Source organism: Chiloscyllium plagiosum, chromosome 21 (genome assembly GCF_004010195.1).
Source record: "Chiloscyllium plagiosum isolate BGI_BamShark_2017 chromosome 21, ASM401019v2, whole genome shotgun sequence".
NCBI lineage: Eukaryota > Metazoa > Chordata > Chondrichthyes > Orectolobiformes > Hemiscylliidae > Chiloscyllium > Chiloscyllium plagiosum.
Window position 1 is genome coordinate 50,802,704 of NC_057730.1, and position 26,863 is coordinate 50,829,566.

The 26,863-nt window shown below is 37.3% G+C and overlaps 1 protein-coding gene across 3 annotated transcripts in view; it reads right to left on the reverse strand.

The window, feature by feature from the left end:
- The window catches only part of cramp1 (cramped chromatin regulator homolog 1), a 60,660-nt gene that overhangs the window by 32,979 nt on the left and 818 nt on the right, over window positions 1-26,863 (reverse strand). The window contains exons 1-9 of one of the 3 annotated variants that reach the window (XM_043712049.1): window positions 24,459-24,515; window positions 23,464-23,741; window positions 11,852-12,051; window positions 9,914-10,067; window positions 7,975-8,058; window positions 6,005-6,053; window positions 4,324-4,409; window positions 2,769-2,892; window positions 804-885 (exon numbers count right to left, since the gene is read on the reverse strand). In XM_043712049.1, coding sequence (XP_043567984.1) covers window positions 804-885; window positions 2,769-2,892; window positions 4,324-4,409; window positions 6,005-6,053; window positions 7,975-8,058; window positions 9,914-10,067; window positions 11,852-12,051; window positions 23,464-23,740 — 1,056 coding nt within the window. In that variant the 5' untranslated portion in view covers window position 23,741; window positions 24,459-24,515. Of the gene's footprint in view, window positions 1-803; window positions 886-2,768; window positions 2,893-4,323; window positions 4,410-6,004; window positions 6,054-7,974; window positions 8,059-9,913; window positions 10,068-11,851; window positions 12,052-23,463; window positions 23,742-24,158; window positions 24,407-24,458; window positions 24,516-26,863 lie in introns of those variants that run through there. The other 2 variants (XM_043712048.1, XM_043712047.1) reach the window with 2 other exon arrangements.

Consider the following 26,863-nt stretch of genomic DNA (forward strand, 5'->3'; position numbering starts at 1 on the left):
GCGGCATAGGAATGGCAATGCTCTGAATATTATAGTGCTGAATTTCTAGAACCCATTCCCATAGCCAATCCTGGAAACAGGTGGATTTCTCGTTAAGTCTTGTAGATCACATCCAATGATGTACTTAAGGCCCAGGCACAGTTTTTACACAAATTATCAGAGTTGACACCAGATGTAAAGTGGCCTAAACAGTAATTCCTAGAGACGAAAACAGTGATGATAGGATATCTAAAGATGAATGCAAGGGTCTCTTCTATCCACAGAAAAATCTTTCCACCTACTGCTGGCTACTCAAGAAAGGGGAGAGGTGATGTCCAAGGCCGAGGATGGACATGTCGGAGAGGGAGTGGAAGGTGATCTTGAAATGGGTGGTGACCAGGAGATTTCCTGCTACCTCACCAATTTAAACGTTAGCTCTACAGGGTTCTCCTTGCGCCAGAATCAGAAAGCTGATAAGAGCACTGGTTAAGCACCTCCAGTTTGGTAACGAGATGCAATGAGGTCTAACATTTACAACAGCTTAGAACTCTTACAGAAGAATTAGAAAGGCACCGTGATTGTTTTGCTGACTGTCCATCTGGTTGGTATTCACTGATGGATCAGCCTACGTATTTTTCTCATGGAAGGCAAATACTGCAGTCATAGGAGATCTGAAATAAAAACAGAAAGTGCGAGAGAAACTCAGCAGGTTTGGCGCCAGTTGTCTCTCTTTCCACAGATGCTGTCAGACATTTTGAATTCCACAAACATGTTTTATTTTTAATACAGGATTTCTTGCTGTTATTAGTTGAAAAAAAGGATACAATTCTGAATTCTTGTAAAGCCCACTTATGTTTCAGGAATTCAATGAGACTAGAAACTTTGCGGTGCAGCTCCACCATCATCCTGCAAGGAAGTAAAAACTTTGTCCATCAAACAATGATTTGCTCATAAAAGGTATCACATTGCAAATTACATATTGCTGAAATAAAGGACTGAAAACACGACATGCTGTTATTCAGCAGCTACCTCCTAGCAGAGAAATCCAGAATCATTTTAGTTCATTGGATATGAAATTACAAACTCCCAACACATTGTTTGATAAACTAGATAGATATGAGTTTACAATAAGACTGCAAAATCATGAGGTAGAAACAGGTGTAGGACATTTGGCCCCAAGCCTATTCCACCAATCAATAGGATCATGGCTGATCCAACATTCCTATATCTACTTTCCTGAGTTTTCCCATAACCCTTGATTTCCCCCACTGATGAAGAATCTCTCGCTCTCACCCTTAAATGTTTACAAGGGCTCTGTCCCCACAGCTCTCTATAACAATGAGTTCCAAAGATTCTCAGCTCTGAGAAGAAATTCCTCCTGATCTCAGTCTTGAATTTATTCTGAGACTAGGCCCTCTAGTTCTGAACTCTCCAATGAGAACAAATTTCCTCTCAGCATTTATCCTGTCAAGCCCCTTAAAAAGTTTGTATGTCAATAAGATCACTCTCATTCTTTTAAACCAGTGAATCAAGTACTTGTTGGTATGGAGGGACTATCTTACTGAACCTTCTCTGAACTGCTCCAATGAAGTTATATCTTTCCTTAAATAATGTGATCAAAATTGCTCACAATACTCCAGATGTGATCTCACAGCACCTTGTACAACTGCAGTAAAACTTCCCTAACTACTACTACGCATGGAGAGCTCTGGATCTGCCTTAACAGTCATGGAATTGAGGGTTGAGCTTTCCAAAGCAGATCAACTGGCTGACAAGTGGAGGCTTGCCCAATTTATTAATAGAGATAGAAGAGAAGTACAAGCAAAATAAAGTTTACATGTTTGTACTTTAGGGTGATTGCTGCTTCATTTTGGCTGACTTGCATCAAAGATGTTCCATGGTTTTAGTTTCCCCTTTGACAGTAAAATAGTTACTTTTATAAGGAATCATGTGTAAACTGCTTTCAGTATAAATCACCATTAAGTACATTTTGTCTCATGTAACTTATTGAAAATTGGCATTAAGCAATAGTCAAAAATCAATTGCCAACCAATTGTATAAGACTCTGGTGCGGCCGCATCTGGAGTATTGTGTGCAGTTTTGGTCGCCATACTATAGGAAGGATGTGGAGGCACTGGAACGAGTGCAGAGGTGGTTTACCAGGATGTTGCCTGGTATGGTAGGAAGATCGTATGAGGAAAGGCTGAGGCACTTGGGGTTGTTTTCATTGGAGAAAAGAAGGTTTAGGGGTGGTTTGATAGAGGTGTACAAGATGATTAGGGGTTTAGATAGGTTCTCATGGTCAACCCTTTTTCCATGTATGGAATCAGCTATTATGAGGGGGCATAGCTTTAAATTAAGGGGTGGTAGGTATAGGACAGATGTTAGGGGTAGGTTCTTTACTCAGCGAGTCGTGAGTTCATGGAATGCCCTGCCAGTAGCAGTGGTGGACTCTCCCTCTTTATGGGCATTTAAGCGGGCATTAGATAGGCATATGGAGGATAGTGGGCTAGTGTAGGTTAGGTGGGCTTGGATCGGCGCAACAGAGGGCCAAAGGGCCTGTACTGCGCTGTATTCTTCTATGTTCTATAATTGTTACATTTGCTAATGCTAGAGGTTAATACAAAGCCTTACTCAGAACCATATTTACTTATAAAAACATTTCAGGAGGCATTCTAGTTATAATATAAAAATGTAACAGCACAACAAATTAAACTCTCTATCTGATCATTAGCAAAATAATGGAATGAATCTATCAGATGTAAACAAATTAGAAACTGAACATCTACCTTAGTCGAGGATTCTGTGCCAAGCTCTGAACTCTTGCCCAAGTGTAGTTACTGCGTGGCAGAAGTTCAAGTAGCACTTTCAGAGGAAGTCTAACAGGTTTCTGGTCTTCTTCATCGCTAATTCCTAAAAATAATTTTTAAAAAAGACAGTCAAAAGACAATTTTGGGAAGATGGGTACAAAACGAAGAGATAACAGGAGGAAACAAAGGGGTTATTTGTTTTCTTGCTATTCACCCAGAAAGAGAGTTGATGGTAGAAGGTGCATTATGGGGGGCAAAAGCAAGTAGAGTGACAAAAAAAAACAAAAAGGGAAGATACAAAGGTTAAGCAGGAGGCTTGGTGGGGAAGACGTAAATGTGTTGATGGGAGCCAGTAGGTTAATACAGTCAGAGTCATAGAGATGTACAGCACAGAAACAGACTCCTTGGTCCAACTCATCCATGCCGACCAGATATCCCAAACCAATCTAGTCCCACCTGCCAGCATCTGGCCCATATCCCGCCAAACCCTTCTTGTTCATATACACATCCAAATGCCTTTTAAATGTTCCAATCGTACTAGCCTCCTGCACTTCCTCTGGCAGCTCATTCCATACACACACCACCCTCTGAGTGAAAAAGTTGCCTCTTAGGTCTCTTTTATATCTTTCCCCTCTCACCCTAAACCTATGCCCTCTAGTTCTCGACTCACCCACCCCAGGGAAAAGAAATTGCTTATTTATCCTACCCATGCCCCTCATAATTTTATAAACCACTATAAGTACAGTCTCTGATGCTCCAGGGAAAACAGCCCTGACCTATTCAATCTTTCCCTATAGCTGAAATCCTCCAATCCTGGCAACATCCTTGTAAATCTTTTCTGAACCCTTTCAAGTTTCACAACATCCTTCCGATAGGAAGGAGACCAGAACTGCATGCAATATTCCAACATTGGCCTAACCAATGCCCTGTGCTGTAAGAGCAGTAAATGGATAAAAGGGTTGAGGACAGCATGAGTGACTGGGCTACAAAAGGAAAGGGCTGTATTTTCCTTGCAACCCCACCTCAAAATTTGACAGCAGTCTTGTTAATTTGATTTGTCCTCAAACTATTCATTACCTATTGTCGAAAGGGAAAGTAGTAAAAGAGAGAGAAACAAAGAAGAGATGGGGCAGATGCATAAGCGAGGTGTAACAAAAACGTGACAACAGGTAAAAGGCATCAAAGTTCTACCAGAGCACAGGGCTGCTCTGTCATTAGGAAGGATTGACTGGTCATGGTTTAAACTGAAGGTCACCATGCCTCACACAACAGGAGAGGTTGAGAAGCAGCATCCTTCATAGTGACCTCAGCCGGTGTGAGAATTGAACAACAGGGACGTGGGGGGATGGAGGGGTTTGGCGGCAGCACGGAGTCCCAGCAGCCCTTCATCAGATTTGAACATTTTTTTGTTCCAACAGTATGCCCCTAGATGCAAAGACAAATTTTTCACTTTCCACTTACTATTACTAATACCTTCTTAACATTTGATGAATTTAATTTCATCTGATTTTTAACATCACCTTATAGAACTTACCCTCAGGATCACAGATTTTCTTCAACGCCCGGCACATTGGAGTCTTTATTCGTAAATTGCGACCTTTGTATCGCACTGTGGTGGCACTGAATCAGAAAAATCATAATGGCTTTAATGCAGAGAAAGACAAGACCAATAACCTCAGCTTTCACTTAAATTATGAAATATCTATATTTTGGAATTGCTCTAAAGATCTAGCTACCTTCCTGAAATCAATATGGTAGAAAGCCTTTTCCACATGCTCTTATGATTCCAAATTGGATAAATCATACAATAGAAAGTCTTCAAAACTGCTTGATCAGTCAGATTACAAAATCTTAGTGAAGACTACAGCATAACATATTGCTACAAAGACAGGAGAGGCTATCTGTACCGATCACAAGTACAAGTGCCAATATATGCATCCGAATATCTTGAATGCAGGGAGGGTTTTTTCCTATTTCCCGTAAGGCTATGTCAGGTATCAGTCATTTTGCACGAAGAGGTGTTTTCTGTTATCAACCCAGACACACTTAATAATCTTTCATTATAATCATCTTGTCCTGCAATTATGATTACATTTAGGATGAACCTTTTTGAGTTCACCTCAGATGTTTTTCATTTCTATAAAGTTCTTTCTCATCCCCTTGTTTTCAAGACATTCTTCTGCGTCACTTCCTTAGAACTCTGCCCTCAGATATAAGCAATTCAGCTTCTAGCTATAGTCTGCACCAATTCGAAAGGCCACTTACAAATACTGCCGAGGTTTTATTATCTTTTCAGTTGCTTCAATAAGTTTTCCTGTTCCCCAACCAACTCAACAGTTTGATTAATGTATTTTGTGCTTCTGAAGCCAGATTGCTTTGGCAGATGAGAACAACATCTTACATCGACACTTAGGGAAATCCATCTGTGCAACACAATATCACTTCCATAACCATACCCTATTGCGCACTTTTCTTCACTGAATTCTTCACCTACCTCCAACATTTATCAACAATACTAAACTTACATAATTGTCTTTGATGTGCAATCGTGTCAAGGATGTTTTTGTGAAGTCAAGACGCATCATATTATGGGGCTTTCTGATTAGTTAGACTGGAAAATCAATGACTCCAAAGGAAAATGAATATACAGTGAGCGCACCTAAAGGATTCAGTGTTCTTCTAATATATTTTAATGACATTCTTGCATATTGCACTTTTGTTATTAGAGACTGCTACATACTATCATAATCATAAGCAGCCAATAGATAAGTATAAAAGACAGATCGTTCTGCTATAATGCATGTTTCATCGATGCAAATTTGCTGCAATGCGACTGATGAATTGGGGACTCTGTTCCTGAAGCACGAACTTTTAAAACGTGTTTTGACTGTAATTCAATTACGTTGCCAACATTTTAAGCGCTGTTTCTAAAGCATGATTTTTCTATAATGCGGGTTGCACAAGAATGCAACCATTGTCTTAAGAGGTACCTGTAAGTATCTCTAAATTCAAACCAATTGATAACAAACTTTTATATTTGATTAGCAAAAATTAGCATTCTTTTCAAGGCTTAAATTATTATATCAAATTTGCATAAGCCTTGAAAAGAATGCTAATTTTTGGTCAAAGGACATGCTAATGATAGTTATGAGCAATTACATTAAATCATTCTTTGATGGCATTGGGTAACCTTTTATACTAAAGATGTTACTTACCCAGCTTGAATTAATTCATTGAGTTTAGCTGCATTTTTATCATCCATGCCTGAGAAAATAAATGCATTATAACAGAATTAAATTAGTATGCAATCTATAATTTTAGAATACATTAGTTGTTTGCTCCAGGCTATACAGTCCTTCTTCAGATGTCCTTTACTGGAATTCTTTCCTGAATAGGTTCACTGAGCATTAAATAGAACAGAGACACCAAATCAGCTGATGTTTAGTTGCTTAATCAGCTCAGAAAAACAAGCAATTGTTTTTAAACACTGAAAATAGAACAGCTACATGTCTTGCTACACAACAGTACATTTAAGTGAAATAAAATCTTATCCTAATCCAATGCTAATTCATGAAATTTAATAAGAAAGTAAAACTTCTCAAGATCATACATTCTACATTAAGGAAGCGACTTATGAGAAAAGATATTTTGCTTGCAATACTCCATCCCATCAATATTAATGGGAGAATTATCTTGAACCATGAACTAATAATGTATCATTAAGCCATCTGGTTCAAAGAGGCCCCAAAATTATAACAAGAAAGGGCCATTTAGGCTATCAATCTGCATTTACAATTTTTGCTGTGAGCCACCTATTCAAGAAAAAAATGTCACTCTTATACAGGCAGTCCCCAGGTTATGAATAGGTTCCATTTCTCAGTAGGTTTGTAAGTCTAGTTGTATGCAAGTTGGATCTTAAAATTAATATTTCTATGGGACCTCGCTCCTAACTTAATCATATTCCAAGGGATGTATCTAAGGGCTTTTCTTATATAAATTCATTCATGGAATGTGGACATTTTTGGTTGGGCCAGCACTTATTGCCCATCCCTAGCTGTTCTGGAAATTTGTGGTGAACTGTATTTTTAAACTGCTGCAGTACATTTGGTGTAAGCACTACTCTCACTGTTTGCTTTTGTAAATAGGATCATATTTTTATGTATGATGTGATGATTAACTAACAAGTAAAAAGACACCAGTAGCAGTAAATTAGATGCATAACAAGTTAGTCTGTTTTTGGTGGTGGTGGTACCAAAATGACATGAGGAGAATTCCATATTCTCTAAATAGTTTCACTGGATCCTTCTCATCCATCCAAGCAGATGGATGAGGCCTCGGTTTAACAGCTCCATAAAACAATGATTGCTGATAATGGTAACCTTCAGCAAATCAAGTACTTTTTCAGCATCTGCTATTCAAAGCAATACATGGAATGAACATTACCAACTGATACCCATTGAACACAATGAAGTTATTTATAGCGGTAGCTATTTAAAAAAAATGTACCAGGAAATGTAACAAATATTTCAAAGAATGAATTGACATAATAAATGAGGTATTTACAAGTCATGTAGATTAGAATTCAGAAACTATCCCAAACCAAAACATGATTGCTTGCAGAGAGCAAAACAGGGGCTTTTGGGTGTGGACTAGTTCTTTTTCGCAAGGTGATGGGATTCATAGATGCTAATGGCAATAACTAATTTTTAAGAAAAAAAATATTTTATATTCTGTATTTCTACATTGCAAAAGGGGTAGATCCAATTACAAGACACTTCCTCTCAGAAGGCCAAAAAAAGTAGGAACAGGAGTAGGCTGCTTGATCCCTCGAGCCTGCTCCTGCATTTAATAGGAAGATGGCTGTACCTGTTTGCTAACTGTGTTCCATGCACAAATACCCCCATGTCCCTTTATGCTTCAGCTTTCTGTACTTTTTCTTCATTTAAATAAGAGTTCTTTTTTCTCCCTTCCAAAATTAACAACTTTTTATTTTCCCACATTATACTCCATTTGATAACTTTTTGCCCAGTTAATTAACCTATCAATATCCCTCTAAACTTTTTGTATCCCTCTCAATTTGCCTTTCCACCTATTTTTGTGCATTTCCTACCAAGCTATTAATATACATTGTAAACAGTTGTGGACCTCTATTACATGCCTACCACATCCAATAAAAAATACTCACACCCGCCGATTTTTTTGCGTAATTCTCCATAACATATTAGCCCATAGAGCTCCTGGGATGATTTCTTCAGTCCTCGTGAGAACACTGCAACAAAAAGTATAATTCAGAATTTTTTTAAGGATTAAGTCGAAATTCAATCAAATAACTTAGACAAATAACTTGATCCTGGAATGTTGGAAATCTGAAACACAAACAGAAAATGCTGGAAATACTCAGCATCTTCATGGAGAGGAAAACAATTAAAATTTCAGGTCAATAAACACTTAATCAGAAAATGATGATCTTTTAGAATAATTAATTGCTTTGAATTAAAAGTCATTATCTGAAATGTTGAAATTGTTTCTCTCCACATATATTGGCAAATCTGAGCAGATTTAGTATTTTATATTTTAGTTGATAGAAATAGCAGGTTGCTGAACAACATGGACCAAATGATCCTAGAGCCGATTCCTGACCCGTACCAAAATTGCTGATCTCAACCAGCTTTTCATTGTTGTTCTCAAAAAAAGAAAATCAAATAGGATTGCAATTCTTGGTCACAATCCACAGATTTCTACGAGAAGCAATGCTACTGAGAAGAATATAACCCATTACCCCTCCGTCTTAATGCGCAAACCTGGACAGACTACAAAAGAATAACCAATACTGAACACTGCCCTGACATTTTCTAAGGGCAGCCAGAGAAGGCAGACTATAACTAAAAAAAAGATGACACACTGATAAAGTTAACAAATCACACATACTTTACATGTCGACTACTTAAAAATGAACTGTTTCAGCATTTGTTATCATTTAGTTAACTTAAAAGGTTGTGAGTGAGGATGAAGCATACTATGTGCAAGACTTATCAATATATTTCAAACCTCATCTCATATTTTAACTGCAGTAATTTTGTCAATGCTTGCAAAGTTATCAGCATGATGGCTTGTTACTTTGCTTTCCTGAAACACATCTAAAAACGCCTTTGAACAACGTATAAAGTTCAAGTACTGAAATTCTGTGGTGAAGCAAATGGGTGATAGCAAATCAGGAACCAGTGAGGAAATGAAACGAAATAGGTGTCATTCATAAATATCGTCGTGCTACTGATGGGATATGTGGGTTGACTAGACTGAAGAAAACAAAATCACAGATAACCACAACATATAATAACTATACAAAAATCCTTATTTCAAGAATGAGCATGATATCCCCATGTCCACTTTTTCTAGAACGGATTTCATTACATTTCAAGAAATGCATGACACTGTACTGCCCTTCTCTACAGTAAGAATAAAGTCACTGCTGCAATCAACTGCCTTGGAATTAATTGGATCATTCAAGTTATCCAGGAAAATTGAGTTGTGCTCATGATATAGATTATTAGTGTTTATTTTTGTTAGTGAACCCTGTCCATGTCAAAGAACATACGGATCTCGGCAATTTGGCTTAAGTGAGTATATAAATGAATTCAGCCAGAATAAAACTTTCCTTAAAATGTAATTACAATTACACTATTTCTCTTCACTGAACTACACACTTCCAGATAACTCAAGTCTGAAATCACATCAATTATAAAAATTAACTCACTCAAACTTCATTTGGGCAATACAGTTTTCTTATAAAATAGAAAGAATGGATTTGGAGTGCCATCAGGAAAGTTTGATGGCCAGTACTTTTATTTTCAAAAAGATGCAAACAAAATTTCAGCACGCAACACGCTGAAAACAAAGGACCACAAATGCAATCATATCCACTCACTTTCCTTGGGAAAATAGGGAATTTACCACTCTTGGTAACTGTAACTGAATACCACTATGGTATTCCATGCTAAAAGATAAAATTTTGTGCCACACATATAGCAAACTAAATGGTTACAGAATAACTGTCCAAATGATTTTAAGGTAAATAAACAGTAAGCAGCAAAAATGCAAGAATTCTCCGGGAATTCTGTATTCACCATTATTGAAGTCGATGTATTTGGAGATCTTGTGCCAAGTACGGTAGTAGAAATGCCGAACTTGCTCTTTATTTTTCACCATGCTTGCTGGCTTCCCTTTCTTCTTGTACTTTAGAGCTATGTTATTCTGTATTGCTTCAAAATCCTTCCCATGCTAAAAACGAAAAATATATTAATACTACTGTTCATGTAAATGGAACTGTAGAGTGGAAAGGAAATGAGCATGTTAGGATTCAGTGAGTAAGCAGCTAGAGAATAAGAACAGAGCTACTATAGAAGATGAATTAGCTGATTTATATCTCACCAATGTAAAGTTAAAATTCATTTTTGTTATTTGATTGTGGGATGTGGACATTGCTGATTATACTAGCATGTACTCCCATCACTAATTCCTCTGGTGAAGAGCTGCCTTTTTGAACTGCTGCAATCCTTGGGAGTGGAGGGTCATCCACAGTACAGTTAGGAAGACAGCTGCTGAATTTTGATCCAGTGACAATGAAGGAATAGTGATACAGTTCCACTTTAGGTTGATACATAATTTGGAGGTGATCTTGTGGCTAGTGTTGTTCCCATACATATACTGCCTTGTCCTTCTGGATGGTAAAGATCATTAGGAAAGGTGCTGTCACAGAAGCCTTGAAGATCTGCAATGCACCTTGTAGATGGTACACAGTGAGGTGAAGGGAGTAAATATTAAAAATTGAAATTGGAGTGCTAATCAAGCAGGATGCTTTGTCCTGGGTGGTACAGAGTTTCAACTGTATTTGAAGCTACAGACATTGAGGAGTCAGGAGGTAAATTATTTGCTGCAGAATTCTTAGCCTCTGATGTATTGGGAAACAATGAAATTTAAGCACTTCTTCCATCAAAATAAACTGTAACTCAAAATATGTTTAACTTAAGTCACACAGACAGTCAGATGGCATACAGTCAGTCATTGAATAAGAGGAAATGGCAGAAGCATGTGTTGTCAACATACTTACAAAAGCCTGCTTCATACTTGTGAATTACACCCCTGCTTACGATTAAGGAATAGTAATGGCCAAAGTTGAAACCATGGGGCATGCTGTGAGCAACTGCTTAGGGACAGGACAAAAAGGCACACTACTAAACAAAGTAGTGGAAATAAATGCATTAACAAAAATTAAGAGAAATATTAAAGAAAATTGTAACCTCTAAAAATTTTCACAAGTTAATCCGAAATAGATAAACTTGGATGATTCAGACATACTCTTCACTGTACTTTTAACTGCCTGTACACACAACTGCTATGTTTACAATTAGCTGTGTTTGGGATGTATTAGGAAATATAAACAAACAGTAGAGTTTAGCAAAAAAGAGAATTGAGAGATTTTTTGTTTAATAAATTGTTATTGTAACATATCTCTTGCATGTCTAACCATGTTCAATTAGCTTAAAAGCATTACAGAAGAATAGCTGAACCCCTTTACTTATAATCACTCAAATTCGTTTGCATCGACAATTAAAATGATCATGAGCTTATAACATTGCATCAATAGTCACCAAATTCCTTTAGGGAAAACCAGATAAATGCAGTTCCATTGTAAATAAGCTCAATGTAGGACCAGCGTGACTGTAAAACTACAATTTGTAACTCAAGATTCAACGTGCTGGCAGCCAGAACCAGTGGGCTATAGTACTGCTCCTATATCAGCCTTTGTCTTTTATTTTTGCAGATATGGGGGTGTATCTATAATTGGGGGAGGTGAGGGGATGGGGAAGTAAAGCTGTTCTGGGAAATCACTGAAATTTAAGCATTTATCTCATCAGAATAGCTTCTAACTGAATATAATAATGTTTAACTTGTAATCAGTTCTTAAATCATTTGATTTAGAGAACAATACTATTTGCCTTAGAACTAATATAGCAGACATCAAATTAACAAAGTGTGATTTTAACTCTGGAAACCAAATGTACCTCATACAGCCCTTCAAAAAATGAATTTTTGTCCTCTGCACTCCAGGACTCCCACTGTCTTCGAACTTTCTTCTTGTTCCCTTCTTCCTTTTCTCCCGAAATAGAAGATAAGCTCTTTGCTGTTGTTTTGCTGCTTCCACCAGTGCTGCCAGCAGCAATGCCAGATGCATAACCAGAGGCAGCAGCTCCCCCCTCAGGACCTGCAGAGAGAACAAATAAAGTTTTCAGGCTTCTCAAATGTGAGACATGGGCCATCTAGACAAGGTTTTTCTTTCCAATAAATGGATTTCAAATAAGAACTTGTCCAATGCAACTTTTAAAAATACTTGCATCTTTGTAACATAATGTGTCAATTGATAACAATACCAGATAAACAAAAAAAAAACATTTTAACAATTCAATGACTGACCATGCAGTTAACTATCCCAATCTAGTGTTAATCAAATCTGAGCTATGAAGTTGAACAGAACACCAGATGTGACCCCAAGTCTATGGTGTTAGTTGATCTCAGTAAAGGTAGTGTTACAAATAGGTTATGGAACTTGCCCATAGTTAAAGCACAGAAATCCATGTTGTGTACTGTATCCACAAGTCAAAATTTTTATTTTGTGTATGAAGTTTACATTTCCTTTACAATGTAGAACTGCAAGATAACTTTGTGAGCAAGGGAGCTAAAACATTAAATAAGATAGTAGAAATGAAGCAGCAGCTTAGGATAAGCAAGAAAGAAATAAAATTACCTTAATGCACATCCCAAAGAACAGCTTTCATTAATATTTCACTGACACGATGTGGTCGTTGAAAAAAAAACTGCACTTCTAAACTAAAACCAAATCATTTCTACTTGTTTTGCACAATGCAGAAAAACTAAATGCTGAATAAATCTTTTCTTAGTCACTATATACAAAAGTGAAAGACCCACATTAAGCCAGAAAAATGATCCTTTGTAACAAAATCTAAACAGATAATATACATTGTGCCAATCACGACTGCTTAAAAAATTCTCCATATGTTTCAACACATGCCAAATGAGAAAAAACATTTTAAAGGCAAATTATTTTAATCACTTTAAAGTTTTACTTGAGAGCGTGAAACAGATAACACACAAGGAACTTAAAAATTCACTCGGAGTGACAGTGTTGCTGATTAGGCAAATTCATTGCCCATCCCAACTTGCCTAGAATTAAGAGTCAACCAAATTACTGTGGCTCTGAAGTCACATATAAGTCAGTCCAGGTAAGGAAGCAAATTTCCTTCCCTAAAGGACATTAGAGAGCCCGATAGGTTTTTATGACAATGGACAGTGATTACATGGCTAGCTTTTTATTTGAGATTTTTGTTGAATCCAAATTTCACCAGCTGCCATTGTGGGATTCAAATCCACGTCCCCAGACATCGCTCTAGGATTTTGGATACTAGTCTAATGACATTCCCACTACACTATCACTCCCCAAATGAAATGCAGTATTTATTCAACTTTCAAGCTCTAAATTGTCCAAAACATTTCTCAGTCCAAACACAATACCATCATGCCAATGGACTCACATTTTATTTCGAACTGAGAATTGCATTTTTTAAACAAATCTACAAGGACCATAGCTACTTTTACCGGTACAGCATTTACAATAGTCAAATGAGCATTTTTTTTTGTCCTAGACCTGCATCTGGTCTCAATTTACTCTAAACTTTTAACAAAGAAGGGAATTTTGACCACAGACATTTCTCTAACAAGTTCATCTAAATATATTACCAAAATAAAACTGACCACTAAAAACTGGGGAAACAGACAGAGTCAATTTAAAATTATTGTCAGCATTATCTGTACAAAATACTGTACAGTATAATATTGTCCAGCAGCAAGTACATACTGCAGGTACATACATCATAAGCTGCATCTGCTTGCTGGATCAAATGAGTTAAAATTGTGAATTCCAGTAATAAAGACAACGTCATCCCACAATGAAGATTTGAAACTGCTACAGCAAATACTGAAACTTTTAAATGATCAAATAAGTGATCATCTAGACTTGAAACGTTAGCGTACTTTGTCTCCATGGATGCTGCCTGACCTGCTGTGATCTCCAGCATTTTGTTTTTATTTTCTGGTTTTACTTCAGATTTCAAGTTTCTTACATCTGTTAAAGTAATGATGACAGGGAGTGGAGTTTATGAAAGCCAGTTCTCAGAGGCTAAAAACAGGGCTCAAACTCTGTAAACACAATGCAGTGAATCTTTGTTGGCCATCCTGCAGCTGTTCTGTCCAGATCACAACAGTCACACTCCAACCAATTCTTTTAAATTCCGAACATTGGTATTGTTTTTGCTGATTAACCCAAAATGCGCATGAGAAAACAAAACAAAACACATAACTGAACTGAGCAAGAGATTAAACCTGCTAGATTTTAAGTCATTAGTAATTGGGAAAAAAACATTTGCATATTAACTAGATAGATTTTTTTGTCTCTAAATAACACAGACAGCTTTAGTAATAAATAAAAACAAAAAGCTTTAATCACAAACTATAAGATTTAAAGAGTAATTAAGAACATTTATTTACATACTATCTTTAACATAATCAAACATTCCAAAGAACTTCACAGCAACATTATGAAATATTACACTGAATCATGCAAGGAGAAATTAAGTCAAATGTTTAGAACCTTGATCAAGGAGGTGGATTTTAAGGAGTGCCTTATAAAAGGGCAAAATAGAGTGGCTGAGATGTGCACTGATATATTTACAGCACTTGGTGCTAAGGCAGAAGCCAGGGCCACCAATGGTGCAGTAACTAATACTGGGGATGCTCAAGAAGCATTAGTTGAGAATACAGATTTGGAAGAGTAATGGGGCTAGATGAGGTAACAAGACAAAAACAGTTGTGGAGGGATTTGAAAACAAGGATGAGAATACTAAAATCAAGACACTGCTTGACTGGGAAAATTCAGGTTAACAAGCAACTGTAAGTAATCAGGACTTGCTTTGAATTTAGAATGGACAACAACATTTTAGATGACCTCAAGTCTATGTGGGAAATGAGCCTGAAGAGCATCAGAATTGTTGTGTCGAGAGGTAGCAAAGGCATGAATGAGGGTTCCAACCGCAGATAAGTTTCACCCTGTCTCAATCGGGTGATGTTACAAAGGTGGAGATATACAATCTTAGAGATGACACATACAGGAGGCCGGAAGGTCATCCTAGGTTCAAACCAAAGTTGGAAACAGATTGTTTCCGGGGGAGGGATAAAGTGGGCAACTCTGAAACAGATTTGGACCAGAAGTCAAACCGAATGGCATCAGTTGGTGGAAATATCTGCTTATCCAATGCTAGATGTCAGATACAGTCTGATAATTTGACAATAGCTAAAAAATCAAAAGAAACAGGTGATGATGAGGGAGCTGAACAAGCTCATGTGTAAGCTACCATTGTGTTTTTGGATGATGTGGCAGAGGTCAGCAAATAGCTGAGAAATAGTAGTGGACTGTGGATAAGTCCTTGGCAGCAGCAGTGTTAACAGTGTGCGAGTGAAAAGAGATTCCATTGCATATGATACTCTGGTTGTGATTATATAGTTAAAAATGGAATAGATGAGAGCAGTTGCATGTACTTGGAATGGCACTGGAAGAGTGTAATAAAATGTGCTAAAGACTGCATTCAGGTCAAAAAAGGCAAGAAAAAGAAAATGTGATCCTTGTCACAGTCACACAAGATTTCAGTTCTGACTTTGATAAGAGCTGCTGTTGTAGAAATCCTATTGGAGTGATTTAAACATGGAACCACAAGAAAAATAGGCACTGACTTTAAAACAATATGTTCAAGTGTTTTGAGAAGGAAACGAAGGTTGAAGATGGGCAGGTACTTTGCAAGGAGGGTGGGGTGAAGTTTTTTTGAGAAGGATATGATAGCAAATATAAAAGGAGAGGGGGAAGAGTTATTTTTATTGGATAACAAGGGGCCCAGATAGAGAAATTGGGTTGTTATCAGTTTAACAGGAACAGGATTGAGTGGGTTTCCTGGATAAGATGAGCTCAGCAAGAACTTTAATGGAGATGTGAAGAATCTAGTAGTTCAAGGCCAGGAAGGCAGGGAACTTTTGAGTAAGCATGGGCTAAGTTAGACGGCAGAGGGAGGCAATCAGATGGTCTTGACCTTAGTAACACAGGAGGTATGCTCCTCCTGTTTGAAGAAAGAATAACTAAGATAGGGAAGAAAGTTTAAGATTGTGTATTAGAAGCCAAGGAACAGATGAGTGTGGGAACCAACAGTGCTTTATACAATCATCTGCCATAAATGGTCAAACCAGTTGTTGTAATTGATAACACTAGTGAAACATCATATACTGAACATATCTTATTGTTTTCCCCACATGTTAATAGTTTATCTCAGACATTTTCTTCACAGTTTGTATGTATCACTATGAAAAATTAGTATTATCCTCCGTGACCAATCTCTTGCACGATTACAAATGTAATGGTTTGATACAACTAGGTAGCTTGCTCCTCCAGCTCAGACAACAGTCAAGAGACAACCATATTGGTTTGGTCTGAAGTCATATAGGCCAGGCGAGTTAAGGATAGCAAATTTAATTCTGAAAGAAATAAAAATAGTGGACCACTGTTTGATTAAAGACAGACCTGGCAATTTCATGGTCACCATTACTGCCACCAGCTTTTTATGACAGACTGCACGTAATGTATAAATTAACCGTGATCGGAATTGAAATCAAGTCTGCGGATCATTAGTGCAGACCTCTGGATAAATAAATCAGTATAACATACCTACATTCAATGCAATTCAAGCTATCTGATAACTCAACGCATTGCACTGCTGTAATGGCTAATCATCCATTCATCATATGAAAATAAAGAATTTATGTGCTATTATTTTGCACTATTATATTTTCATACACAACCGTGATGTCATATGTGGCACTAAAAAGATAATTACATCTATAGCAGAAAAACAGCTTTTATCAAAAGTTGCAGGTCACCTTGCGATCACTAAGAAACAACAAAAATGTGTAAAATTTGCAACTGTGGAGTGACCTTAAGAGGTTGCATTTTTTGATCTGAAATTCAAAACAGAATTATGGTAGCCAATAACAACCAGTAGATATATAAAATCTTTAATGCAATAATATCCTAAAGTGTTTCACCATAGAATCATCAAAACAATCCAGCAAAGAAAAACCAAATGAACACTGAAGAAATAGACTGTGTGATGGTGACTGGCACATTCTTCTTTTAGCTTTCGTGCATCGGTTTAAATTTAGGCTTTAGCAAAGATGCAAATGGCTCCTTCAACACTGCTCAGATCCCAAGTGAAACAATGTTTGGTGGTCTCAACCCAGCTCTTAGGAGCACAAGTCTGCAGCACAGAAGTAGATATTAAACAGTCTCAGTAAATGAAACCATATAAATAGCTAGTGGAAATGTTCATGCTATGGCAGTAGGTTATTGTAGCCAATTAGAAAAGAATCACATTGTTTCAACTTTTGCAACACATTATCCAAGGGTGTTTGATGCAAAAAGCACTAGCATCACTTTAACATACAAATATGTTCAGACCGAAATCAACAGTAATAAAATTTCCGCCAGTTTTAAGACTCTGAAGGGTGTGCTCCCTTCAGAGTAAGCACTGCCCATGGATCGCTTTCAAAACTGAGATTTTTGGAATTCTCTAAAAGCCAACATTAAAGATTGTATGCAATATACAAAATTGAAACAGTAATGTAGCCTAGAAAGTACAGCATAAAATTGTAAGGGATTAATAAGAGTAAAAGGGAAAACAGTCATTTTGAAGGGAACGTGCATTTAACCTACACCAGTGGTTACATTCCAACGTGCAATTTCCTGTAAACTACATTAACGTGTATACTTAGTGAACATTTGAGTTGCACCCATGTGTTCACGCTTACATGTACAATTTACAGATCATGCATTCCAGCAAAGTGTATCCATCAGAAATTATCTGACAAACTGCACATTAATATGTTGTCAGCCGTGTGAAATAAAAATCAGTTAAATTGAAGTGATTCTTAAAACAGATTGCATAAAATCAGGGCAGTTTCTATTCTTAATATATTAAAGAGGAAAAGAAGCCTGAATACAAAACTAAAAAAAAAACGAACTCTTCGTCCAATATTCCCCATAAATCGTTATTGTGCATGACTGACTTTTCAAATGTACTGAACTTATGAATTATTTTAACGTGGCTGTAGAACAAGGATGACTTTTTCCCTTTGATGCTCCTGAAAGGCCACATAATTGCCCAATTTATCTGGAAAATTGCCTCACAGTATAAATTGATAAATCCCTTTCAACAGAGAAATGATTTGGAATTTTCAAATAGCTGGAATTGAGGAACTTAAAATAAAGCTGTGTGAATCTAAGGATTATGAAATTTAATTACCACAACCTTAGTTAACGGTTTCCAAAATTGAAAAAATATATACATTATTCATTGTGGAAGTCTCCACAAGAACGATAACTTTCAGGACCATGGAGGTTCACTTATGCAAGATGTCCAAGTTAATGGAAAACAACTTTGGAATGAAGAACAGCCATTACTAATCAAAACAAATAAACTAGTACATTTCAGAAGCTTATCTTCACGTGCAATTTGAATAGCTTAATAAAAAAATTACATAAAAATTCTTCAGTTCTAGCTGATCTCTCAAGTTAAATGTCACAATCAAAAGATCCAACAACTCTTAATTCACCAGATGATCCTATAGCTGGAGCATCTTTAATTCTTATTGTTTTCCAAGTATATATTATTTTATACTTACAGTTACTGTCTATTATGATTAGGTTACCTGTATTATAAATTATAATAAATGTTTCATCATGTCTTATGCTGGACAGAGACGGAGCTGATTAAACTTTGAGCACAATTAAAAAGTCAATGTATGCTAAAATGAACAATTACCAATTTTAGCTTTAAACTGTTGTGCTGTATTGTCAGTTTGTTCAAGAATGCATGCTTAACATATTAATACTGGCTTCCTCAGTCAACTGAGAGTTTCTACTGTATTAATAAAATCAAGACTTCAATGATGAAAGAAGTTGCCAAAAACTGAACACTTCCCAATAGTTTTGGGATATATTCAGGGGATTAAAAGGACTTTCACTGAAACGGACGACTGCTTTATATTCTAGAAGTGTAAAGTTTCGTGTGAATCTGTGGACAACACCTACCCACCAACCCTGTCCCTCATAACTAACTGCCATGGTGCTCACAAAACTAACACCTACCACAAATTGCTGATAGTTCTCAGAGGATGAATAATTGACTTCACAGCAGGTTTATTTATATATAAGCCACAATTTGCTTTTCATTCCTCAGCTTTATGCTATACATTCAATTCAAAGTAAAAATATACAAAAAATATTAACACCACAAGTGCATGAATGTCAAGTCCATCTAATCCCCCAAAAGCCTTCTAAATCACAAAAGAAAAACAATTTCTGGACACCCAAATATGACAAATATTTTTACAACAAATTAGTTATCATTATGTGCTTTAGAACTGCAATGATACCATGATGTGAATGATAAAATGAATGAAATGAATAAGAGATTACAAGACAATAACTTATTAACATAACCCAACTTTGTAATGATAATGGAAGATAATTTAGATGATCATTTGTAAAGAATAGACTATACACATTAGAATACTAAGAGTGCAAAATTTAGTATTAATCTCAAGCAGGGATTCAGATCCTAAATGGTGAGAGATTGCTGAGCTGAGATACAAAAGGATCTGGCTATCTCAGTGCATGATTAGCAAACAGCTACTATGCAGAGACAGCAAGTAATAAGACGACTTATAGATTATTTTTGTTTATTGCATAGGGAATTGAATACACACATAGGAGATTATATTTCAGTTATTCACGGCTCTGGTGAGACCACATCAGGAGTACCGTGTATAGAATTGATCTCCTTATTGAAGGAAGCTTGAAAAGGCATTGAAAGCTATTCTTAGGTGGTTTACTGGACTATTACTTGGAATGATGAGACACGGTAATGAGGAAAGGTTGGACCATCTAGGCTTTTACCTAACTGAATTTAGAAAAATAACAGTCAGAAAACTACAAGACCCTGAAAGGTCTTGATAGGGTGGACGTAGAAAGAATGTTTCTTCTTGTAGGACAACCTAGAAATAGGCAGTATTTTCTAAAAATAAATATCGCCCATTTAATACAAAATGAGATTCTTCACCCCTGCCTATCTTGAAACCACGATCTTGAAACCATGGAAACTTGTGGAAGAAGAAACTTTGAATATTTTTAAAGAAGTACGTAGACTGTTGATAAGAAAGAGGGCAAAAAGATCATGGCGATTGGAGCAAATGTGGAGTATTCACATCATCCAAGATCTTATTAAGTAGCAGGAGAAACTTGTCCTGCTGCTATTTAGTATTTTTCTATCATTATAAATGTTTCAAGAGGGTTTCCTACTAAAATTCAATACAGTGGATGCGAATCAGGAAATTGTGGGCGGCACGGTGGCACAGTGGTTAGCACTGCTGCCTCGCAGCGCCAGAGACCCGGGTTCAATTCCCGACTCAGGCGACTGACTGTGTGGAGTTTGCACGTTCTCCCCGTGTCTGCGTGGGTTTCCTCCGGGTGCTCCGGTTTCCTCCCACAGTTCAAAGATGTGCAGGTTAGGTGAATTGGCCATACTAAATTGCCCGTAGCGTTAGGTAAGGGGTAAATGTAGGGGTATGGGTGGGTTTCGCTTCGGCGGGTCGGTGTGGACTTGTTGGGCCGAAGGGCCTGTTTCCACACTGTAATCTAATCTAAAAATCTAAAAATCCCAAAATGCCCTGAAGAAAATAACATTCAATGAAAAAAATGAAACTAAAAATGCACAGGAATGTTTCAGTCAGCATCTGATCACCAGAAACCAGCTCATCAGTTAAGACTGCTGTATATTCAATACTCACCTACTCTTCAGTAAAAATGCACAGGAATGTTTCAGTCAGCATCTGATCACCAGAAACCAGCTCATCAGTTAAGACTGCTGTATATTCAATACTCACCTACTCTTCAGTAAAAACACCCAAGTATTGCTTTAATTGAGATGACAAACCATTATACTTGATATATTATGCAACTCATTTCAGAGCCCGAAACAAAAGGTTCTTAAATTAAATAGCACTTAGTTAGCAGTGATTTTCTACTAGAATAGATAATAGCACAGCAATTCCTGAAGCTGAAAGTAAAGTAATATAGAAGAAATCAGTTTTAATAAAATGTGTAAACTGGATTGTGTATTCCTGTTCCTAGTTCTTATGTAACTAATCTGATGAAAGATCCTTATAGATAGTTTAAGAGATGATGAGAATGTTGGAAAGTAAATTAAATGCAAATTATTTCACTGATTTAAATAAAAGCTCAAGCTTTATACAGGTTAGTGGAATTGGTGTTCAAGTGGCAGTTGAAATGTAATGCAAAGTAATATCAAGTGATTTATTTCAGCAAGATGGAGGAGGTAATATAAAACACAATTCTAAAGGGGATGCAGGAGGAAAGAGACCTGGGAGTAGCTGCACATAAATCACTGAAGTGGCCACAGGTTGGCAGAGCAGTCAATAAAGCACACAGCATCATGGGCTGTATCAACAGGGACAAAGCGCATAAAAGAAGTACACACAGTTCAGCCTCAGCTAGAGTACTGCATACAGTTCTGATCACCATACTTTAGGAAGGATGTAAAGGCATTAGGGAAAGTGCAAAAACGAAGGAGGTTCTGGAGAGGTGGCCTTCAGTTACGTAGATACAATGACAAAGTTAGACTGGTCTCTTTGGACAGGAGAATGCCCAGAAGAGACACGGTAATATTTAAAAATCACTTAGACCGATAAGATGGAGTCAAACTGTTCTCTTTGGTGGAAGAATCGAGAACCACAGAGCAGAGTTAAAGTAATTGACAAAAGTAGTAATGGCAACGTGAGGAAAATTCATTTCACGCAGCAAATGATTAAAGCAGTTCATTCCAGATTCTAAAGTACAGGAGAGACAGAGTAAACTGAGGCATTTAAAAAGGAATTAGATAACACACAAGGAAAAAAATAAGTCACAGGATTATAGGGAACAGGCAGTGAAAGTGGCACTTGGTGTATTGCGCTTTCAGGTCTGTGGAAAAACAATGGGCTGAATGACTTCCTTCTGTTTCATAAAATTAATTTTATGGAATGGTTATGATTCACTCATTGTTACACTACATAATTTTTAAAACCAGTTAAATAACTATAAAAATGTCAGCACACTACAGCTAATAAAAATTGTGTTGCTTCAATGAAAAATATAGTATTAAAGGAACTAAAAGCAATTTAATACAATGAACAATTGTATTAACAAAATAAGAAAATTATCCATTACGTTTCACACCCATTGATTTCACTCACTGAGGCTAACGATATAGTATGTACCTCAAAGCTACGTTTGCAAATTAAATCCAGATTTGTGACACTATTCTGAATAAAGCATAATATGAAAAACTGAGAGCTTGTCCACTGGCATGAAGAATAAAGCAATAGAAAATAATTTTAAATGTTGAGAGATTGTAAAACTCTGCAGTCAAGGAATGGGGTGTCCTACTACATGAATTACAACAAGTTTGCATGAAGTTACAACAAGTGATTAGGTACATGCGAAATGACTGCAAGGGCAGCTTGGTGTCCTTAATTATGGACACAAGATGCAGTTCAGATAAAACCTAATATGATTCCTGGATGAAGGAAGGTTGGGAGGTGATTTTATTGAAATATACAAGATCCTGAGGGGACTTTACAGAGTGGATGTTGAAGGATGTTCCCATTGTGGGAGAGACTAAAAGTAGTGGTCACAGTTAAGGCAGAGATGAGTTTTCTTTTCTTCAGGAGGTTGAGAATCTGTGAAATTCTCTTCCCTAGAAAGCAGTGGAAGCAGGGTCATTTTAAAGATAGATTCTTGACTTAACAAAAATTAGGTAAAGGTGTATGCAGGAAAGTGAAGTTAAGACCACAATCTTTGAGCCATGATATTATCAAATCTGGCAGTCTCAAACGGGTGACTCCCACTCGTAATTCGTATGGTTCTATGTACGAAGATTATGTGCGAAAATGTACAATCGCAGAACAGTGGATGAAATAAAAATGACAGTAATATGAGTGTCTTAGTGATAACTGTTCATAGATCAAACTTCTTGTTCATGTTTCATTTGGTCTGTTGTTCTAATGGAAGAGTAAGAGTTGTGCTGTGATACCATACTTCAAATTGTTAAAAAAAGGCATGTAGATTATACTGTTTGGAATTAAAGTATAGATAAATAAGAACATAGCTGTTCTAAAGAAGAGGATTAAAATGTTATTACTTAAGTGGCTTCCAGCACAGGCAGTGCAAGAGCTAAGTAAGGTTATAATAACTGCTGGTTGTATACTTACACAATATATGAATTATTATATATTGTAAACCTACATTCAATATTTAAAAAATTCTTTGTAATATTACACAGAAGTAAAGGAATTCTTTGAAACAGTCAGGCACATACCCATTTCACCCACACAAGAGTGTAATGTGTTTGATGCCATTAAACCTTAACAGCAAGAGCCTTCATTTTACCTTTTCCTTTATTGTTCTGGAAGCCACTGGATCCATTCAAAGCAGATGAATCTTTCCTTAACCTCTTGCTGGGGGGTCTGACACTGGATCTTAAGAAATGATGTTGATCTGGGCTTGTGGCAACTGCTGATGGATCTTCTCTCTTTGTGTTGTGTTGAGAGCTGCTGCCTCCTTCTTCACTCTCCCCATCTCCTTCAGCACTGTCCTCTTCCACAGACCTTTTACCCAACCTCTTCAGCCCTTCATCGCTGCTCACATCCAGACATTTCGCCGTCATTCTGGGGAACACAAGACAAGGAAAAAATTAGCCAAAAGCATCTTTAAAAGCATATTTATTTCAAAATTTCTGAACCCTCTCAACTTGCAGCTGTAAACATTTTTTTCCAACATGGCCGCCGTTGTTTTTCTCCTGATCCCCCGATCGCTGTCCCGCAACCACCCGCTGAAAATACGCTTCTCCTCGGCCAGGTCGGGGGTCCTGGAGCTGGATCCATGGACCAGCCGGGGGATGGAAGGTTTTTTGTCGACTTGCGGGAGCTAGTGGGGTCGAGAGAGCCGGGGTTTGTGGCAGTGTTCATGTCTTCCTCCTTCCCCTTGAGCTTCACTCCTGAGCCGCGACATGTCGGCCGGGAGCTGCTGAAACCTCCCCACTCATCGCCAAGCTTTGAGGGGCGACTTTGCCCTCTTTCTCCTACCCATTCTGGCGGTCCTCGGCAGCCGAGACTGTCTTCTTCTTCCTCACCATGGGCACGGTCTGTTCGTGCAGGTTCTCAGCCGGCAAAGGTTCATACTTCCAGCGCCAGAAAGTGGCTGTAATATTTCTCTCTCACACACACACACACTCACTGCCCTTCTTCTTTCTCCTCAACTCCTTTCGCCGCAAGGAAATCGGCAACGCAAAAAGACATACAGGGGCAACTCCAGATTTCTCAAACACATGCCATCTCCCCAAGCCCACCAGAAAGACACGCCGCTTCCCTCTCGCCAGCAAGCACCTCGATAGCTTTTAATCCAGAACAGAAATGTCACCAACTCCAGTCTCACTCCTCTCCCTCTCTGAACTTTGCTCGCTACGTCACACAGCTGTTCCCCAAACTTCAGCACAAACTGCCTTGGATGGAAAGACATCATCACCAACATCAGCCTAATACAATATACATTTATCTAAGAAGGTATCTTGACAGAGTTCACAAAATATATACTGACTTAAAATAAAATCTTATACATCAGAACAAACAAAAAGATCCTCTCAACGTTAACTCTCAATTCCAGACATGAGAACATCTCTCATGGAAATTGCAGTTGGATTAACAATTTTTATTATTTCCAGCAATGCCTTGAGAATTATGTAGAAGTCTGTCAATACTTATTATGTATTGGCTATCTTTTTCTTACTTAGAGCATGAAGCAAACATTGTAGTGTATTTGCATGATATTCTACACTGTCACTACCAACCAGTTTCAACGCAAACCTTTTTTGGTACTCAAGATGAAAGTGATAATCCATTAAAGAAATACAAAGTAAAACAAAAATACATGAACACAACAAATGTCAATATAAAACAAAGAATACACTTTCATCCTTTTAATTTAAACAGGTGCGCAACTACTATATTTCCCAGATCATTCAAACAGAACAAACCTGGAAACACACTATGTTTCTAAACATTGTTCTACAGACAAAAAAACTATTTAGCCAAAAAATTAAACTGCAAAACTAACAACTCTAACTACACAGAAGATGTTATTGCTTATAGATATTATTTGTGTTGTGCAAAATATTTATAATAAGCTTGATTTAATATCAAAGTAGATTATCGAGTAGTGCATTTATCTGTGCATATTGTTAGTTCAAAGTATAAACATTCCCATGTACAGAAATTTACTACAATGACTGCAAATTAATTTAAAGAGTTCATTAATTTCATTTAAATTTTATAACTCTATGATCCAGTCATAATGCATGCAATGCACAATCAATATTAACATTTTATCATTGTGATGTCTGTGTACCTGCAGAATGATGTGTTAGAGCATCACCATGTTCGCTTGACTGCATGTGTACTAACAGTTTAATAACGATGCTTGAACAATAGTTTGAAGTAAAAATAAGAAAGCAAAAGATCCACACCATGAAATGGTCACAAAAAGATCTATTAATCAAGTCAGTGCTGGTGTGATGGATGTTGCTTTGAGAATTTGCTCAGACAAAATACTCTACCTGCATAATCGGAGTTTTCTCCTAGAAAAAGCCAGTTTGAAAACACTCTGCATCAAAATGCCTAATATCAAGGTACACAGGCAAGTTGCTTCTCAACTCAGCACAAACATTCAGTTGAATATGTAGACATCCCAAATAACACATCTTCACGTCTGGCTGATACCAGGTTATTTAACCAAGTGACACATAGCCACTCCAGCTCTAAAGCATACTGTCAAGTCAGTTTTGGCCAAATATACTGGAACGCGTTTGATTCTTAGCCACTAATCCAGATCACACTTCTCACATGTAACATGCTCACACCGTACGTATAAAAGCACATCCTCAACAACTATCGGTTATGATACAACTTAAAAAAAAAACTCAACAGAATACTTGAAGAATTAATAATATTCAGCATTCATTACTGTTACAGTATCAGCACTTGATATTTATCTACAGCATAAAGAAGATAGCAGCCAGTCCTCAATTTCACTGATGTCAGTAAACCATAAATCACAATGCTTTAACAACATCACAGTCACACACAAACATCTCATACCACTTATACAGTTTACAGAACAGTTCTGTGTGTTGTAATTTAGCAGAAATACAAATCTGTGCATGTTGTTATTCTTGAGACTTGCTCAGATTTCTATCGTGATTCTATCCATATTGCATATACAGCTTTTCATTTTTGGGCTCACCAAACAAAGTCTTTTCAAAGTTCAAACTACCTCCATGACAGATGTCCCTAACCTAGTCAAGTAAATTGATCTAATTACAACTGTTCCGAGGAGAGGCTGTGACCTGTCACTATCTGGAGAAAAACTTTGCAGACAAAACAAACAAATCCACCAAACTACATAACATCCTAGAGCTTATTGATGCACATATCAAACCAAGGAAAGACACAGAGACATCTTAGGGTAAAGATAAGGTAGAACTACCCCAACCATGGTGGACGCATTATTGTTTCACTTGTTGGTGCTGCATTCCTTCTTCACCTGTGGGAGCTACCCAGAGGGGAGGTGGAAAAGGGAACTGCCTGGACAGTGGGAGGGACAGGAATGAGGATTAAGCAGTGAGATGAAGGGGAGCAAGGAGAGACAGATAGGAAAGCGGGGCAGGGGTGAAAATGGGAAAGCAAAGTAGTGGGGGGATGGGAAAAGTAAAGAGGGGAGTGGTGGTGGGAAAAGT